This window comes from Dipodomys spectabilis, unplaced genomic scaffold (assembly GCF_019054845.1).
Source record: "Dipodomys spectabilis isolate Male_0828 unplaced genomic scaffold, ASM1905484v1 ptg000019l, whole genome shotgun sequence".
Lineage (NCBI taxonomy): Eukaryota > Metazoa > Chordata > Mammalia > Rodentia > Heteromyidae > Dipodomys > Dipodomys spectabilis.
Window position 1 is genome coordinate 26,241,286 of NW_024870696.1, and position 20,021 is coordinate 26,261,306.

The 20,021-nt window shown below is 39.3% G+C and overlaps 1 protein-coding gene across 1 annotated transcript in view; it reads right to left on the minus strand.

The window, feature by feature from the left end:
* Nucleotides 1–3,411: 3,411 nt before the first annotated feature.
* Nucleotides 3,412–20,021, minus strand: part of Kifap3 (kinesin associated protein 3) — a 112,582-nt gene continuing 95,972 nt past the window's right edge. Inside the window, exon 20 of the mRNA XM_042674349.1 lies at nucleotides 3,412–4,321. Coding sequence (XP_042530283.1) covers nucleotides 4,213–4,321 — 109 coding nt within the window. The 3' untranslated portion in view covers nucleotides 3,412–4,212. The remainder of the gene's footprint in view (nucleotides 4,322–20,021) is intronic.

Sequence of the window (20,021 nt, forward strand, 5' to 3'; positions counted from 1 at the left end):
GGTCATATGCACATAGCTATTGAGCTTTTGTGATCCTCTCTTAAGAATATCTTCCTTTGGTCTCGCTGAATGTCTAGAGAGCTGTTTATGACCAGTTTAATTGGGGTGAGATGGAATCTTCAAAGTTTTGATTTACATCTCTTTTATGGCCAGGAACGTTGAACATTTTCTCATGTGAATTTGCCATTCTTAACTTCTGAGCAGTCTCTCTTAAGCGCCTTTGCCCATTTACTAATGGCTTATTAGTTTTATGAGCTCCTTGTATATTTTGGGTATTAGGCCTTTGCCAAACGTATTGCTGGTAAAGATCTTCTTCCTGCTGGCTGTCCTCCGAGTTTAGTAACTGTCTTTTGCTGTAATCCCACTTGTCAAGGGTCTCTATTGCTGTGCTCCTGCGACTCTTCAGAAAGTCCCCACCTCTACCTAGAAGTTCTCATGTTTCCCCTACTCCCTCTTGCAGTAGTTTCAAAGTTTCAGATCTGACATTGAGTTCTTTGATCTACTTTGAGTTGATATTGGTGCATGGTGGCAACAGGGATTCAATTTTAGTTTTCTACATATGGATGTCGTTTTCCCGACTCTAATTATTAAAGAGTCTATCTTTTTTCCGCTGTTTAGCTTTGGCTTCCTTGTCAAATATCAAGTAACTGTAGGAGTATGGCATTATTTCTGGGTCTTCTAGTCTATTCCATTGATCTTCCAGCCTGTTTTTGTGCCAGTACCAAACTGTTCTTGCTATGATAGCTCTGCAATAGAGCTTGAGGTCGGATTGTGATACCACCAGCAATTTTTTCCTTTTTCTTTTTGCCTAGCTCTGCTTTGGATTGTTTTCTCTCTCTCAGTCAAGAATGTCATTGGGATTTTGATGGGGATTGCATTATTTGCATTAAAAATGCATTATTTTCACAATATTAATTCTACCTATTCATGAACATGGGAAGGCTTTCCATTTCCTGATGTTGTCTGCAATTTCTGTCTTCAGATTTTTCCTCCTTCAGAATCTTGTATAATTTTCACTATAGGCATCTTTTGCTTGCTTGGTTAGGTTTGTTGCCCCCATTTTTTTTTTAGGCTATTGCAAATGGAATTGTTTTCCCAATTTGGCTTTTGATTTTTGTGGGTTGATTTTTTTTTTTTTTTGTTAGCCTCGGCACTGTCCCTGAGCTCTTCAGCTCAAGGTAAGCACTCTACCACTTGAGCCACAGCACCACTTCTGGTTTTCTGGTGGTTAACTCGAGATAAGAGTCTCACAGACTTTCCTGCCCAGGCTGGCCTTGAACCGTGATCCTGAGATCTCAGCCTCCTGCTAGGATGACAGGCATGAGCCACCGGCTCCTGGCTAGGTGGGTTGATTTTAATGAGTATCTTTAACAGATTTATTCTGCATTCTCTGGGTAGTGGGGTGAGGAGCCTTGTCTTTCTGCTCACTTCTTCTTTCTCTCCAGGTGGCTTGCCTCCTCACTTCATGGTGGTCTTCCCGAGGCTTGGGTTTAGTTGGTGCACAGCTGTGGGAGGCCCGTGGCTGGGTGTGGAAGGAGCGCTCCTCCAGGGGGAGTTAGTACAAAGACAAACAAGTGTGACCTCTTGGGGAGGGAGTCTCCGCTCCTGCTCAGCTCAGGGACTCCAGAGTTTTAAAGCACTATCCCTCCCTCCAGTTCAGTTCCTGGGCTTAAAACCACGCCATGCATCTTGAATTATTTTGTCATGTGCATTTTTCTTTTCAGGAAGAATGTTTTACATTGGTGGTACCTACGAAATTACAATTTATCCTTTGCAAGTCTGCTTTCATGGCTCATACCCATCATTCAGCGGCTTTCTGATGCTAGAATGAATCTTGCCTGGTTTACAAAAGCAGCTAGCGATGACTCTGGGCAGTGGTGGGGGAGTGATGGGCAGCATAGTGTCTGAAATGTTAGGATATCTATCTCCGTCATGAAACAGAAACCAAGTATTTGAGAAAAATATCATCAAGTGTAGTATTTTTGAGTTCTAAATCAACAAAAACAACTCTATTGTTCCTACTCCTGCTTCTGCCTGAAGGTAATTTGCTTCTTTAAAGCTTTTTATGTTTCTTCCCAAGATTAATTATTTTTTTTTCAATGCTTCGTTCATGGAGGAAAACATTGTACTGCTAAGCTATCTTCCTATGCTGGGTTCCCAAGATTGTGGGGCCTGAACTCTGGGCCTGGGCGCTGTCCCTCAGCTCTTCAGCTCAAGGCAAGTGCTCTACCACTGAGCCACCTTCCCAGCCCAAGACTGTGGAAATTTTAATTGTTTTTCCTCAAGAAATTTCGTAGTGTATGTTGTAAACGCTGGATATCATCTTAATTTGTAATCACTCTGGTGAGGCTAAACTTATAAATACCTAAGGCCAAACTCACTTGTTCTCAGAGTACAAAAGAATTTTCAAGAATATTCTTCCTTATTAACCCTTCATAAATAAAGCCATGGCAAACCAGTCTATGCCTTGATGGAAAGACGAAAATTTCTACATGTGTGAAGTCTTAAAAGAATAAAAACATATCGGGAGAGTAGTCAGAGCTCTGGAAATGAATGATACAAACTGTGGAATGTTCTTGTGCTAAATCAATTTGTAAGTGTGAGAAAGTTAAAGCTATAGAATGGTTGCTTTATTTTTCATCAATGACACAAAATATTTATACTTTGTGCATATGATAAATAACAAGAAAATACTCAGTCATATCACTGACTAAACAATAAGTATGTGCAAGTCATTTAGTCTCTACTGGCCTCAGTTTTCTTTCCATTAAAAATGAGAGTTTGACAGGGTTGATTCTAAGGCCCTTTCTACGTTTAATATTTTGGGGATACAGTAGAAGCTATGAGGATAAATGCATGTTTTCTGAAGGATTAGTGAGGCTTGAGTTCAAGGGCATAAGTCACATCTTACATGTACATTGCCTAAAGAACTTTATCTACATTCTTATACATATCAGATAAGGAAAATACATGTTGATATTTTTAATGAAATTGTTCTTTCAAATAAGTTGATAAACTGAATTATTTCAAAGGAGTTTTCCCAGGGCTACTACTTTATGGTAAAAATGTATAGATTAGGCCAAACAGTATGGTTAATGTCATTTTAAATTTAAGGATAGAAATCTTGTCATTAAAACTTCCTATTTTCTTTGACAGGTTATGAAGAAACTACAGATTATACTTATTTTACTTAGTTTTTCAAGTAAAGGTGAATGAAGTACCTATAACCAATTAGTGATTTTCCTATTACCTAACTCTACCTGATAGAATATTAAGTGAACAAACTGAAATTAATTGAAATAGTCAACTTGATTGAAATAGTCAATTCCTTAGCCTTCCTCAATGAGGCTAAAATAATTGCCTTTTCCATACTTTATAGTCTAAATTTCATGAAGAATAAAACTGAGAAGCTGACATAAATCCAGTTTTATTTGTGTTAGTTGTCGGAGGCTTTGTTATTAGTCAGGAAATCAAATTGCTTAAGAGACTATACTTGATCTTTACCGCCACTTACAGCATAGGTTCCACTGTTAATAAAAGCTCACAGTTAATCACTTGGTGGAGGACGCTTTCAGGTACAGGATGAAGTAAGGGGCGGAGGCTCTGCGGGAGGCGTGACGCACGGTGGAGGCGGAGGCAGGAGGAGAGGGAGGATTACAGAGTCAAGGCCAGGCTGGTCTACATAGTGAAACACTGTCTCAAAAAAAAAAAAAAAAAAACCCAAGGTCCTTCTTTTAATAAACTTTAAACAGAGAACATGTCACATGAAATGCTAAAGAGTTTATAAGCAGGGAGAAAATGAAATTCATGTGTACCCTATGCGGCATGCCTCTTCTAATAAAACACAGTAAAGGCAAACACATGACTTTGGTTCATTCATTTGCACTTTATGCTGGGTTTTAATAGAAATTAAATTAGTCACGTAATACGCACAAGGTAGCATTTGTTTTCCAGTCTAGTAGCTTTTCACCATCCACAGGGAGTCTCAGAGAAGTGGTGTTCAGCACGGTGATGCTGCTGGCTGAATGAGCAGCGTTCGCATCGGCCGCTCGTAACAGAAGACAGGGGGGTTGGACTTACTCTCCAGCAAACAACGTGGACACATAAGAAGCACAGACCCACAATAGTATCAACATGCATTATTAGGCCAAGTTTCAAAGTTAACCCAACCCACAGGGATTTCTTCTAGGAGGAGCGCGCACAGGGATGACTTTATCGAGGTCCATAGCCGTAGTAGTAAGGCTCATCGGGGCGGAATCCGTAAGCGGTAGCAGGGCGTGTCAGGATGCCCACCGGCTGGCCAAAGCTATCCATTGCAAGGCTGAAAGGAGGAAAACCAGTGATGAGCAGGTTAAATTAGAGACCTCAAACCTAACATCTATACTGCCAAGAGTCTCCTGCTACAGTCACAGTTATTTCTACTGGTATCACTGCTTTTTTCTTCTCATTCACATGTGTGTAATAAAATATTTATTACTAAAAACATGTCTGGAACTCGGCCAGGCGCCAATGGCTCACGCACGTTATCTTAGACACTCAGGAGGCTGAGACGTGGAGGATCACTGTTTGAAACCAGCCTAGTAGAGAAGCCTCTAAGACTTCATTCTCCAAAATAACCAGCAATGACTCCAGTGGTAGAGCCCCAACAAACTCTGAAAACACAATCCAGTGCCAGGAAAAAGTCAAATCTATAACAGAAGGCCCTAATATAGTCTAAGAATCAGATCAAATACTCCTGGCTGAGTAAATTATTCATATATATGGCTCTTTGTGACAAAATATAAATTTATTTTACATACTAGCAATAATCAGTATGTGTGGCTAGAAAATGATAAAATTAAAGCTGTAGAAAAAAGTTCTGCGCTTGAAAGTCTGTCCCGTGAAGACAGGGGCAACTCTCCCTCTGTTAGGACAGGCTGCTAACCCGTGGCCAGATCGTAGCACAAGCCCCAGAGGCACAAGGGATGTCTCCCAATGTGAAAATGAGCATCAGCAGTGGCGAGCGAAGTCATATGCCTTTTGAGTTGACAACCAACCGTTACAGGTTCTGATTCAACTACGGTGTGGAAATTAAAGTGGAAAGGTCATCTTTTGAGTTGTAAAGGCAGCCTGAAGCATACATATACTTGCAATTACTTTAAAAATGTATTCTTGCACTCAAGATACACTACTTCAAAGGAAATCCGTTCACCAAGTGCTTTTCAGGAATGAGTGAGCTACGCAGCGCTCCGGAGAGGTGACCCAGCGCCCGCCTCTGCCGCAGAGCGGCCAGCACATGCTCATGCACAGCGCATGCAGTCCAGGCATGGACTCGCGAGGGCGATTCCAACCAAAGGAAGCAATTTAATGTGCAAGTGTAAGCTCTGAAAAACAGACCGAAATGACGTACGGCTGAGATTGTACTAGATGGAAACATGCTTCACACCTGCGGAACCTCAACGTGATTAAAAATAGGTTCCCTGAACAAAGTGAGATTAAGTTGAAACATTTTACTAACCAATTAAGATTTTGGATAATGTGCATGTGTGTGTGTGTGTGTGTGTGTGTGTGTGTGTGTGTGTGTGTGTGTGTGTGCGCGCGCATGCTCATGGGTGTGTATGACAGAACTGAAGAGCATATGCAAAGAATCAGAATATATGAGACACATACTTCATGTGAATCTACCTCTCAGAGGAGTAGAATTTCTAAAATTTAAGTTTCCGTTAGTATCTATACTGAGTAATCCTAGACAAATAAAAATTTGAGTGTTCCTTCATTATGAAAAATAGCATGTGTATAATTTCCAAAGTTGGTTGAAACTCGTAAGTCTGAAGTCTATTTTGAAATGGTTAAAATATAAGCATCTCTTCTTACCTTGGTAACATGGAAAATAAATTTAAAATTTGAGATTATATATACACAAACACATATGGTTCTTTATTATATGCATATGTAAAATGTACATTATATATGTATAACATGTATAATATGTATAATATATGTATATATATATATATATATATATATATATATATATATATATATATATATATATATATATATATATTTGTGCCTGTCCTGGCGCTTGAACTCAGGGCTTGGACACTGTCCCTGAGCTTTTCTGCTCCAGGCTAGTGCTCTGCCACTTCAGACATAGCTGCTCCTCGGACTTTTTGGTGGTTAATTGGTGCTAAGAGGCTTTCCTGCCTGGACTGGCTTTGAATCTTGATCCTCAGATCTCAGTCTCCTGAGTAGCTGGTATTACAGGCATGGGATACTGGTGCCTGACATAGAACTTAATACTAGTTTAAAAGTAGCTTAAAAGGTAATTTAGAATTTATTGGATTCAGTGAACTTTTGTTCATTCTCAAGATACACCTGTGTCAGTTTAGAATTACAGAAAAAGCTGGCTGTTGATATGTTTTCTCCGGTGGGCTGAGGATAGCAAACTGCATGTGGCTCTAGAGAGCTCTCAGCTACCTAAGGATTGACGGCATGTGTGCAGATTGCAATTCAGTCTCCTCCATCCCTCTACTCACACCTGCCTTTTATCGCTCCATACCCTTTTAACACTTCCAATGAGGGTGGAAGCTGAAATTAGTTGTCCTCTTTTCTCAATTTAGGGACTATGGTCACATAATGGATTACTGAACAAATATGAAAACTATCTTCAGAACAGAGCATCTCACAAAGGACCTTTTGCCTAGTGTTGCAATTCTGCTAGAAGAGGACGGTCCTCCACAGGGCGTTTAACCACTCACTCAGAACAGAGCTCCTCTCCAGCGGCGGTGCTGGCAGCAGCAACCAAGTGGTTCCTTGGTGACAGGGTGACCTGGACCCCTAAATCAGGAGTTCTGACTGATAAAACTGGGTCCTCAATGAGAAAGGGCATTTAAAGGCTCCTGGGGCTTTAAGAGGTTCTCCGGGTATCTCCAATGTCAACTTCTATGACTCCTAGGCAAACTTCTGTAATTTTTCTTATGTGCTTTGCCAACAGTGAAAATAACTTTAGTTGTGCCACATGGGCGATATTTTCTATTGTAAATTATATAACTTTTCGAACATATCATTTAGGAAAAATTAGGAAAGAAAATTTGAAACTGACTCTTAAAGCAAGCTTTTTAAATATTTAATCATGATGATTAATTTGAAGGAACGCTGTGAAGTTTATGGGTACCTTTGTATTATACAAGAGCAACTAAAATAAAGTAATATTTTTAAAATCAAATTCTCTCTGAAACTACAACTTGCTTCTTTAATATCTGTTTTGAGTCTAATGGGTGGGGGGGGGGGGGTGGGAAGTACTTCCAGAATGCTCAAACCTGAGGTAGGCATTCTTTGGGAACACGCCATACTAATCTTACTTGTGTCTTGAGATAAGGATGTAGCCTTGCTAATATGAGTCTGATTCAAATCTAGGAGAATCTATAGTGAGTACTCCTTTAAATCAGGCGTCAGAGATAGGGACATATCTGTTCTGCCAAGGGCCATTTGGGTATTCACAATATCATTCTTGGGATGCACACAATTATCAGATGGTTAGGGACAGCTGATGAGATGTGTCTGTCACATTGTACACCAAATGGTTGCTCAGGCCAGATCCTTCAAATAGAAATACAGAGACTCTTTATGTAAATTCTAAAAGGGATAGAAATCAGGCTTACAAAAGGGCCGCGCTATAGCAAAAACTGTTCTTTTCTTATTCAGGAAGACTTGACTTGAACAGCATCAGAACCGGGGAAACACCTCTCTCATGTGCTGTCTCTGCTCTTCTCCTGTGTGACCATTCTGCTTTAGATTATAGTTTGTGTGTGTGTGTGTGTGTGTGTGTGTGTGTGTGTGTGTGTGTGTGTGTGTATGATTGGTTACTTAAGTGGATGGAAGCTCACTGTCAACAGTGTGTCTCTATGTGTGCATATTCTTTTCCTGTCACTTCAAACCTACATAAAAAGTTACATTTCCTTTCGCATTGATCTAAGGAGCAACTGTACTACTTTTTCTTCACAATTAGATAGTGATAGTTAGCCTTTATCCTAGTGTTCAGATAACGGATTTGGAGCCTTTCCCCATTCAGTATTTTTTTTTTGTATAAATTGTGTGAGAAGATAACCAAGAATAGTAAAGACAACAAATTAATATGATATTAAGTTTTAGAACCTAATAACTGTGAATTATTCTTTAAAGTGAACAATTATGTTTAAAATTCACCAACAAATATAAATTCACTTCTGAGTTGGTTTGTACAAATGTAGAAATCTAGCATACAGGAAGCAGGAGAATGAAACTGGTCTAAGTATTTATGAGGCTTGAAACAGACCCTTCACAGCATTCATTAGAAACCTGAACGTGGGATGGTTCACAGGGAAAACAGAAATCTGTAAATGACACGTGGTGCTTCGCATGCAGCACATTACAAGGAAACACAGCCAGCATGGGCCCAGGATCCTCAGGGCACTGATCGGACAGTCCTGTGGCGGGGAAGCAGGTCACCTACCTCTGGCTGTTTGTGAGCTTTAATTAGTGCATGTTTGCAAAGCACTTTGAAATCCTTGGATGACAAGTGCTGCATAAGTGAAAAGTATCATCATTATTTGATTACAATTAGATACAGTGATGTCTTTTTCTTCCTTTATATTTTAGGTCAGCAATATAAAGACATAGCAAGTAAAATATTCATGAATGAATAAATTCAACCCACTTGTTTCATATGCTCAGATGAGCTCTAACTTGAAAACAGTTTCAGAATCGGTGTTTACCCTTCCGTTCACAACATCCTGGCCAGAGAGGATCCGAGGCTGTGAGTACGCCCCCAAGACACAGTGCTCATTACTCTGCAAAGGCGGTCCGCCGAGCTGCCAGGAAGTTTTGTAACCTCTTCCAGCCTGGAACCTCTTTGACTGAACCACCTCAAATGCAGCGGTGGGCTGGGCTTGTATGCTTTGGAGCCAGTGAGCGTGGGAAGACTGATTTGGTCATGATGTGATGGTATACTACTCTAGTATGTGTGTAATTAGTAGAAAACAAAAAAAATTAATTCTTACAGAAGAATCCTGGAGGCTAGAAATCCTTCATAGAAACTAGTTAGTTCTATTTCATAATATTTTATATTTCCAGGCATTATATATATTTACTATCTTCTCTTTTTTTTTTGGGGGGGGGGTCTGGTTGTGGGGCCTGAACTCTGGGCCTAGGCGCTGTCCCTCAGCTCTTCAGCTCAAGGCTAGTGCTCTATCACTCGAGCCACAGTGCCACTTCCGGCTTTTTTTTTTTTTCTGCTTATGTGGTGCTGAGGAATCGAACCCAGGGCCTCATGCATGCAAAGCAAGTGCTCTACCACTGAGCCACCTTCCCTGCCCTTTTACTATCTTTTCTATTAGAATGTGGGTACCACAAAAGGCCAAGATTGTCTTATTTTTGGTATTACTGTCACATTCAACAGAGAGCAGACTTTAAAGAAGTATCCAAATGCATGGATTGAGAAGTCACAAAGGATAGGTAGGATTTCAGAGCTGAAGAGAGGGAGATGTTAATAGCAGCCTAAGGAACCAACGGCAAGAAAGAACTAACCATCAATAGACTTAAGTTTAAAGACACAAAGCTGTGCTCTAAGTTTGTAATGCAAGCTGGAGGTAGAAAGGTAAATATGGAAAGCGAAGTAAGGGCCAGACCCTGAGACTCTAGAGGGCGGTATATGCCTACCCTCCCAGTTAGGAAAGCAGGAAACGGAGATGGATGGAAGTTCAAGGCATGCCCAAACCAAAAAATGAACACGATGCAGCAGGGTGCTGGTGGCTCACATTTACAACTGAGGCTCAGAACTGAGGACTGCAGTCTGAAGCCAGTCTAGTCTTCAGATGGTATTTCCAATTAACCAGCAAAAATTCTGGAGTGGAGGTGAGGCGTAAGGGGTAGAATGTCAGTTGTGAGCGAAAAGCTGAGCAAGATCGAGGTCCTGAGTTCAAGCTCTGGGACCAAGCAAACACATAGACCAAAACCCAGGTGTGGAGGCACATACCTACGATCCCATCTTCATGGGGAATTGGAGGCAGGAGAATCATGGTCTGAAGCCATTCCCTGGCAAAAGCAAGGCCCTATCTAAAAAAGGCAGAAGGGTGAGGGGTGTGGCTCAAATAGCAGAGTGCTTGCCTAACCCGGGTTGAGAACCCAGAGAGACAGAATACTTAACACACTATACACTCTGGGGGAGTTGTGAACGGTTGTAAGACAGCAAGTGGCAAGTTCTGTGGTAGGAAGGGGGTTCAGAGGCAAAGGCATGGGAAGAGACTATTACGGCTGTCCAGCTGTGAGATCGTAAGGGCTGGGAGGCAGTGACAGCAACAGTGACCACATATGCTGTATTTGGCAACAAAAGACGACGTCTTTCCTCTTTTCAAATGAGTTTTTAGTTATAACTGCTCGTTCAGAACTGAGAATGAAGGAGAGAAGTTAACAACTGCCTGAAAAGTTTAAAGGCTGCAGTCAATGAATATGAAACATTATTTTGCTTCTGTAGTATAGGGAAATGCTTCATCAAATAACTCAGAGGCTGCGGTATTCCATGTAGGTGAAATTAAATAGCAGAAGAAAACTGCCTCTGTTTAATAGGAGGAGAACATTTTCTTCTTCAAGTTATGAAAAGAAAGTAAGAGAGAAGTAAGGCCTATAAAATAATACCTAACATTTGTAAAGTGCTGCATGATTAGATCTAAATGCCTGTAGTTTACAGACTAGCCACTAGATGGAGATCTTGTACTGCCACTGAGTACTCCTAATGCACAAGGCCTAACAAATTTAAACTCCGATACTTAACATTAATAGAAATGAACAGGATGTGGTTTGTAGCGCTTCCTCAGATGATCAATCCATCATTTTATAAATGTGAAATAATTGAGAGCTACACAGGAATATCAGTAATATGCAAAAACTTTTGTGGCATGCAAAAAGCATTTGTAAATGTGGGGACCTAAGAAAACAGGCTGGAAAGATGCCAATCATTGTGGACACGGAAAAAATACAGTGCACACGCACATTCATAGTGTTAACATGGTTCCTTGAAGTAATACCAATGGTGTCTTTTTTCTATAAAATTTACCTATAATACACACACACACACACACACACACACACATTGCTCAAAGGTATTACTTTTTGCTTTGAACACACATTACTGTATTACTAAGAAATTGAAATCCAGGAGCATAGTTAAGTAGTCTTCACTAATATATAAAATACGATATATATTATTATATAGTATATATTATATATTAAGTTTCACATTTCACATTTTTCTTTCATTCTTAATCTTTACATGCATAGGAAAATTTCTTTCATTATGATGAAAACAAATGTCTAATGTATCTTAGAAAATCATAGTTTGAATGAAATCAAAGTAGTATTTTCTCCCAAATTAAGGGCAAATTAAGTGAGTAGTAGGAGGCTGTATTTAAAGTACTCATCTGGAGTTTATTAAAAAAAATTCATATAGACATCTGTCAGCTCTAAGAAAAAAAAACTACTACCTTGGGGACAGATTTCTTCAATTTAGTGACTATGCTGAGATGCTTCAGATAAACTAATTTGTACTAATGACGGAGGGAGCATGTGTAAAACAGTCACTAATCTACTCCAAATGGTAAAGAAATCCTACTTCACTCGCTTGAGTCTGGGCATGAATTTCTCCTTTCTTACACGACACCTTAATCTGGTAATTCATCTCAAGCTATTTTACTGATTATATTATTTTTATGTGGGCCTTTTAAAATTAGAATTTTTATTCGACTTTGTCACTGCACTGTTTTCTATTAAAACTTATCATGTTTCGTACTCAGTGAGATTCTTCTCTTAATTCTAGTTTGCCTAGTGTATCTGATGATTTTCCTTCATTATGACCCTTTCATTATATGCTTTCTAATTTTTTTACTGTGTTTAAATTCAATCTTTTCCCTGTTGTTTCTTGAGTTCTAGTAATATTCCTGGAGAGAGAATTTTTTTAATGACATACCTGGGGTTTGGGGAACTATCATTTAACAATCTGTGTTTTGTTTTTCAGTACTAGGACTGACTTACGGTCTCATGCTTGCTGCCATCTCAGCTACCCCACTAGTTCTATTGCTTCTATTTTGGATCTCATGCTAATCTTACCAGGGCTAGCCTTGGGCCACGGTCTTCTTACTTCTACCTACCAAGTAGACGAGGCCACAGGTGTGTGCCACCTCGCACAGGGTGGTTTTTGGAGACACGGCCTCATGAACTTTTCCCCAGACTGGATTTGATCCTCCTCTCACTGGCAGACTCTTGAATTTATTTAATGTAAGGTCTGAATCTGTGCAGGTGAATGGAACAAGCTTGTGGTTTTCCTTCTCGTGGGTCACTAGCTCTCCTACACAGGGTTTTGCAATGCAAGACAAGGTTTAGGAGTTTCTCTGGACTGGCGGATTAAAATCAGTACATTCTCTTTCATTTGAAGAAAAAGGCAGGTAGCTGTTTGAGGAGCCTGGCTTTTTTGGAGAACTGAATTTCATCTTCCTATACTATACAACCTATACCCGTATCAATGCTCCTGTGGGTGGTTATTTAATTTTTTGACACTTAAAATATTCCTATCATTTGTGCAACTTTGCTCATGTCCTACACAATTGTGTCACACTTCCTCTTAACATTTCTGTGCATCTATAACGGGGAGTCTTCCAAGTTAGTCTAGGCTGCCCTCTTGATGGGAGTCCTTTCCATTTTCTTACTTAATCTGTTCTGCACTAAGAAAAAAAAGATAAACTTTGTATCTTTGAGAGTCAAAACTGGCTCTCTTAAAGAGAACAATGATTTAGAAAAAGTAACATAGTATTAACAGGCATTTTATTTGCCCTGATTTGTAGCTAATAACAGAAAGGGCACTCTTTGTAGGCACTAATGGAAGTTGTCAGATAAAATGATCAAGCTGAAGTGAAGCAGGCTTTTGATAATAATGCTTTAGTGAATGCATTCAGTATCAAGCAATGTCTCATTTCACACCATCAAATGCCGGGGAACGCGATGAGTGGCTGAAACAGCCTCTCGGTCAATAAACGGCGCCATTAGCACCTCTTCTAAATAACTGTTTGTTACTCGTTCAACATTTATATAATCTGTCCTAATGCCTTGATTTTTTTAGGTTACAGAAATTACAGCAGTTAAGTTTAGAGAGTATCAGCGAGTAGCAATGCTTTCTCAGTGCCAGTGTAACCAGACCGTCTGGTACTGCGTGAGTTAAACCCTGAGCACCACAGCTAATTACTGTGTAATGCTAACCTTAGTTGCTGGTTCATTTTGAGACTCTTTAAAATATGAACTGTGTATTTTACCCCTATGCACTCTCTTAATGATTTGTTTTTTTAGACTGAAATCACTTCCAGCCATCAGTTATACTCTTAGTCTCTACATATGCACTTTTGCAAGCACAAATATTTCTTTTTCCTATTGGTCTGCCAGCCCTGTCAGAGCAAATTTTACTTTAAACTAAATGCTATGATACTTAAAACCTCTTGGATTACTCAGGCTGCTAGTGTGATCTATGACCTTGTAAGAATGACAGCTGAACCTTCCAATTTGCTTACACTGCTGGTGGAGCTGGAGAGCACATGCCAGAAAGGAAAATGTTTCTGATGTTGAACAGAGAGAATTCCTGTTGGAAGTGGGAGCGGGAGGCTATTAAGTACTGAAAAATACTAATAAGAAATGAAAAGAAACTAAACATGCTGTAAAGTTGAATACCTAAAACATAATTCAAGAGCTAAGGTTAGCAATCAAACTCTTTAGCTGGTCTAGCTGGTTAAAACATGAGTAATGGTCTTTAGTTACTCTAATTTAAGTTCCAACTAGAATCTTTGTCATAATGCACTATCAAAATGAACAAGTTCAAGAAGTGGAATATAAGATAAACTTATCCTAAGTAATACACAGAATAGGATATATAAATTTTCTATCATTATTAGTTAGGATTCTGACAAATGAACAAAATCAAAAAAGTAATGTCGATTTTCTAACAACATGCTTAGCCCTGGGGACATAGTATCAGTCTCCTTTAAATGAAATGTTAATATGAATTTTCTGTAAACTCATGTTTCCAAAGCCTTTAAAATAGATAGTAAATAGTTCAGGATACCTTTCTGTAGCTTTGAAGTGCTTACTTTACTACCTTACATAAGATGGGGACAAAGGCTTGACTTTAAAAAAAATCTCAAAAATCTCACCAAATTTATGATATTTAATGTAAACTTTCCAATTTGTCTCATATTTACTTGTTTCATTTTTTTGAACAAATAATAGATAAATTATATTAGTTTGATAAAAATCAAGCAGTGATTGGTAAAGATCTTTTTTGGTATTTAGTTTTCCAGGATTAAGGGCAGAAATAGAGTTAACAGAAACTAAGTTAAACTAAGTTAAACACATTAAAAGTCCATATAATTAAGTACTCAGGCAGGAATATTTAATTCTAAATAAATTTAAAATTACAAATATGTAAAAAAGCATTTCGCTTTATTAGGATATTTAAAAAGATCTATTGGGAGTTATTTTCCACTTTCTAACCATCAAGTCAGTAATTGCAGTAATGAATAGAGGTCAGATAGGTGTTAGTGTCCTTTAGCACATTTTGGACCTTAGAACAATCCTTTATATATCAACTTTACAGTTAGCAAAGCTTTGCATTTAAAAATCTCTAAATTAATCTTATAAACTTTCTTGGTCCTTAAGAGTAAGAATGTATTTTAGCCAGGTGCCAGTGGCTCACACTTGAAATCCTATCTATTCAAGAGGCTGAGATCTGAGGATCACGGCTCAAAGCCAGCCCAAGCAGGAAAGTCAATGAGACTTATCTCCAATTAACCACCAAAAAAGCCAGAAATGGAGCTGTGACTCAAGTGGTAGAGTGCTAGCCTTGAGCACAACAGTTCAGGGACAGTGTCCAGGCCCTGAGTTCAAGCCCCAGGACTAGCACCAAAAATAAAAAGAAAGAAGAAGAAAAAAATGTGTTACATCATGAGTGTATTTAAATCGCGGAACATATTTTTTTTTTTTTGCTTAGATTTAAGGCTAATTATTTATTAGTTAATTACAAGTCTTGCAATGATGAAATAAGGTGTGACTCCATTGTTTTCAATATGACATACTATACATTGTACACCACACTGTCTTCAATATGACATACTATACACTGTACACCACACTGTCTTCAATATGACATACTATACACTGTACACCACACTGTCTTCAATATGACATACTATACATTGTACACCACAGTCTTCAATATGACATACTATACACTGTACACCACACTGTCTTCAATATGACATACTATACACTGTACACCACACTGTCTTCAATATGACATACTATACATTGTACACCACAGTCTTCAATATGACATACTATACACTGTACACCACACTGTCTTCAATATGACATACTATACATTGTACACTATACAGTTGAAGTCTATGATGCTAACAATTGTTTATCTTACTTGTGGCCTTATTGCTATACCTTAAAATTATTTTTAAATTAAGCTACAGTTACATGAGCAAGGTAATGAGTACACTTCTCATCCAGCATTGCCGCCTCCGCCTTTGTTTTTAAAGAGCATAACGGTACACTGTACTTCTCCTTTATCAATCGCTACTCTTTTATCACGTATACGGTACCTCTCCCTTCATTTTGAGGACTAGCCATTTTATTAAATTCAGCAAAAAAACAACAAAAAATAACAAAATGAACTTACCTACTCTTGTTTATGTTAAAGTTAGTGGTATACAATGCGCTCTAAACTAGGGTGCCTGGATGATATTTCTATCTTCATTGCTACAATGCCTTTGTCTATATCTACAACTTGGTCATTTCTTCCATTGTAGAATAGTTATCAATTTTAATATCTCTATGCCTTAAGATGACTACATTTCCAAGTTTCGAACAAGAATATGATGTATTTGGTGTCATTATTGTTATGACTTATGAAAATGGATAATTTCCTTAACTATGCTTAGGAAATCTGGCTCCTGACATCTAACCTAAACATTTAAGTGCCATTCTGTCACACTTAGCCTGCTCCTTACACACGCTTTCTGTTTGCCTGTACAGGGCTCCTACGTAAGCTACAGAGGAACACTAATTATAACTGCACTAAAATAATGCCATGACCAGCCATATGTTCCTTCTACTATAGCAAGACTGGACTGCTGTGTAAATAAGATTATTTGATCTAAAACCTTCACTTTCCACGTCATAATTAATGCTAACGAGGCAACTTTTAGGGTCAACAACTAGGAAACTCTCTTTCCATACCTTCCCATGCTATTTATATTCAGTGAGGTTATTTTTAAAAGGATAAATCAAGGGCAAGAACTGTAGTTACCTCATAGAAATAATTACTTCCCATATGGCTGACACATACCTGTATTCATTTTTCTAAGAGTAATGGTTTCTGTCAGAGAAGTGTACAGGTCATGAACACACAGAGGATGGAGGATTTCTTCTGCTCCGTGATGGTCACTGTCTTAGGGGTTGTGCTAATCTAACTTTCTGACTTAAAAACAATCTGGGCAACCGTGAGAATTTTCAGACATATGGGAATGTACCATACATTTAAAAAATTATCTGTGTTTACTCAGGTGCTAGTGGCTCATGCCTGTAATACCAGCTATCCATTCAAGAGGCTGAATGGAGTCCAGAAGACTCTGATCTCCCATTAGCTGGTAAAAAGCCACAGAGATGTGGCTTAGGTGGTAGAGTGACAGCGTTGAGTAAAAAACACCAAGTGTGGGTATAAGGCCCTGAGTTGAGTGTCAGCACATGTGTACAAAAAAGATCATCTGGGCCAGGCTCATGCCGGCAATCCTAGCTACTCAGGAGGCTGAGATCTGAGGATCACGGTTCAAAGCCAGCCAGGCTGGAAAGTCCGTGTGAGACTCTTATCTCCAATGAACCACCAGAAAACCAGAAGTAGAGTTGTGGCTCACGTGGTAGAGCGCTAGCTTTGAGCTAGGGACAGTGCCCAGGCTCAGAGTTCAAGCCCCATGGGAAAAAAAAGTAATAATCATCTGCCTCCTGAGTAAATTCAAAGCCAGTGACTGGTGGTTTCCAGTGTGCCGGCCGGGAAGCGTGTGATTCCATGGTGCCTGCCTGGACAGGGGCAGCCACTGCCAGCGGCCAGGGCAGCTCCTGTGCTCCTCATCATGCTCACTGAGAATGAAGTAACTTTACAATAGTGTAGTATTTGCAAAGGCCTTGACAACCGAACCTTAAAAATGCTAGAGGACTTTTTAATAATCGCTGTTTATTTATTACCCCAAGTAAGAACTCAGGATGTGGTTTGAAATGCTAATGAAAATATCAATTTCCAACCTCTTTTTTTTTTTCTTCTGGTGCTGGGGCTTGAACTCGGGACTTTGCACATGCTAATCATGTGCTCTATGTCGAGCTGCATCCCTCTGAAAGATGTCAACTTTAAGTTACTGGTGCAACATAAAACTCACCTGCCTATCCATCTATCTGTGCCCCTACAAGCCTCTCCTGTCTTTTCACATGGGAAGGGCTCTCAATTACCCACTTGATATTGTCTACACAAACAGATTCCTTTTTACGATTCTTTTGTCTTTTTAATTTCTGATAGGCCAGTACAAAATTACCTTGTTTTTGCCGGGAAAAACCTGAAATATTAAGAATTTACAGAAAAGTGAGATGTATCAACTTGAGATACAATTATTCTAAAGTTAAATAAACAAAATAGCCATGTATACTTAAAGGCATGCAACATTCCTTAAGACAGGATGTGAGGAGACTTGGGAAATTACTATGATCCTGTTTAAATGACTAATGGTGGTGGAAAACTCCTGTAAGCTCAGCTACTTTGGAGGGAAGATAGCAAAAAGGGTGGGAAAAAAGGCAAAAAACATGATATATTATCCCCCAAATAACTGAAAACCAAAGAGGTCTACAGGCGTGGGTCAGAAAGGTGGTGGGAAGTCCGAGCGGATATGAAGTCCCTTCTGCCAGCTCAAATCTGAGTACCACCACACATCACACTAGTACCCTATGAAAAACGAATTATTTAAGATCTTCAAAGGTAATAAAAAAGGGCTAGGAATGTGGTTGAGTGCTTGCCTAGCATGCATGAAGCTCCGGGTTCGATTTTTTAGTAGCACACAGAAAAAGCTGGAAGTGGCGCTGTGGCTCAAGTGGTAGAGTGCTAGCCTTGAGCAAAAGCAGCTCAGGGACAGTGCCCTGGCCCTGAGTTCAAGCCCAGGGCTGATTTTGTTTTTAAAGGCATTTGCTCATTATGCCTCCGTAGTCTGAGACACAAAAACATGTAGCTTTTACGTAAAAACCAACATAGACGTAGACAAAACTTCATCTATACCCAAAGGAACAGTACAAATATAGTTTTAGAAATTACTGAATTTTACTACTATTCTTCTCAAACAGTAAAACCACTAACACTGAAGTACATTTTATTAGAGTGCCACACTTATCTCTAAAGCAGGTCTTCGTTCTCTCTCATTCACAGAAGTACTGAGCAGTTGTGAGAATACCAACTAATGCCTCAAATTCCTACAGGCAGATTTTACATCATAATCCACAGCTGATCCTTTAGACTCCAGACAGGCCCCCATTCTAGGGCAGCCACCAATAATGACAAAGTCTGTGTCTTTGTAAACACTTTGTGATCTGCATCTAGCAGCCGCAGGTTGAAAGGGTTCTTCCCTAGCTATGATGTCGGTCACCTGCTCCTGGGGGACCCTCACACACTCTCCTCCCTCCTCGGTCCTGCCCATGTGTATTAGCTACCTATCTGTGTAAACACAGGCAGTGCACCTTCTGAGCATGAGATGGGAGGCACAGAAATCAGTATTTACAAACAAGCTTTCAGATACCATGGCTCTCCCAAACCCCATGGTTATTTTTCATTTTGTAGGATAGTAGTGCTTTTTTTGGGGGGGGGAGGTCAGTCATGGAGCTTGAACTCTGGGCCTGGGCGCTGTCCCTGAGCTCATCAGCTCAAAGTGAGTGCTCTACCACTTGAGCTACACACAGCGCCACTTCTGGTTTTCTGAGTGGTTAACTGGAGATAAGAGTCTCACAGACTTTCCTGCCAGGGCTGGCTTTGAACCGCGATCCTCACATCTCAGCCTCCTGAGTAGCTGGGATGGCAGGCTGAGCCACCCACACCCAGCACTAGTGCATGTTTAAAGGGGATATCTCCATGACCAAGGCACGGGAGCTTCTGTCTGGACTGATCCATTCATGCTGATTATTGGTGCAACCTTCTAAACTCTAGTCAATTACGAAAACATCAGAGTGCAGTGATTTACAAGTTGTTCACATAATTTAAGAAGTTATATTTCTCATGTCGAAAACGAACTTTACAACTTGAGGGGGGGGAGGATTGGGTGGGGGGGAGGGAGGATGGGAAGGGATGGGAAGGGTAAACAAAGGAGGCGGCTACAATGCTTGATAAGAAATGTACTCACTATCTTGCCCATGTAATTGTAACCCCTCTGTACAGTATTTTCACAATTAAAAAAAAATTAAAAAAAAGAAGTTATATTTCAAAAGTAATGCAATTCTTTGTCAAACTTTTCATTTCTTGACTTAAAATGGCAGAAAACCTTAATCTATGTCATTAAAGAACACTTACCATAATATCTAATTAGTCTTTTTCTCATAAAAATAATTTATGTTTCTGTAACAGAAGTTAATAAAAAGACCACATTCCACGTAGTAGGCTTTTAAATATAACATGGTATTCTTTTCTAAAGGCCATTAATTTTGTTTCTTCTAAAAATTACTCAAAATTAAAAAAGTCCTTAAGATACCTATTCTACTGGCTGTACATACACCCATACACATATGGATTTATTTTACTCAAGATGTGAGAATAACATCAATTTGGCAGGAACAGGTAAAAGATTACTGATGTTCAAGTGCTAATGTCAGAATTAATTAATTTTCTAACCCTGGCAATACTCAATAACCTTCAATACTAAAAAAATCCAAGCAAGATGAACTAA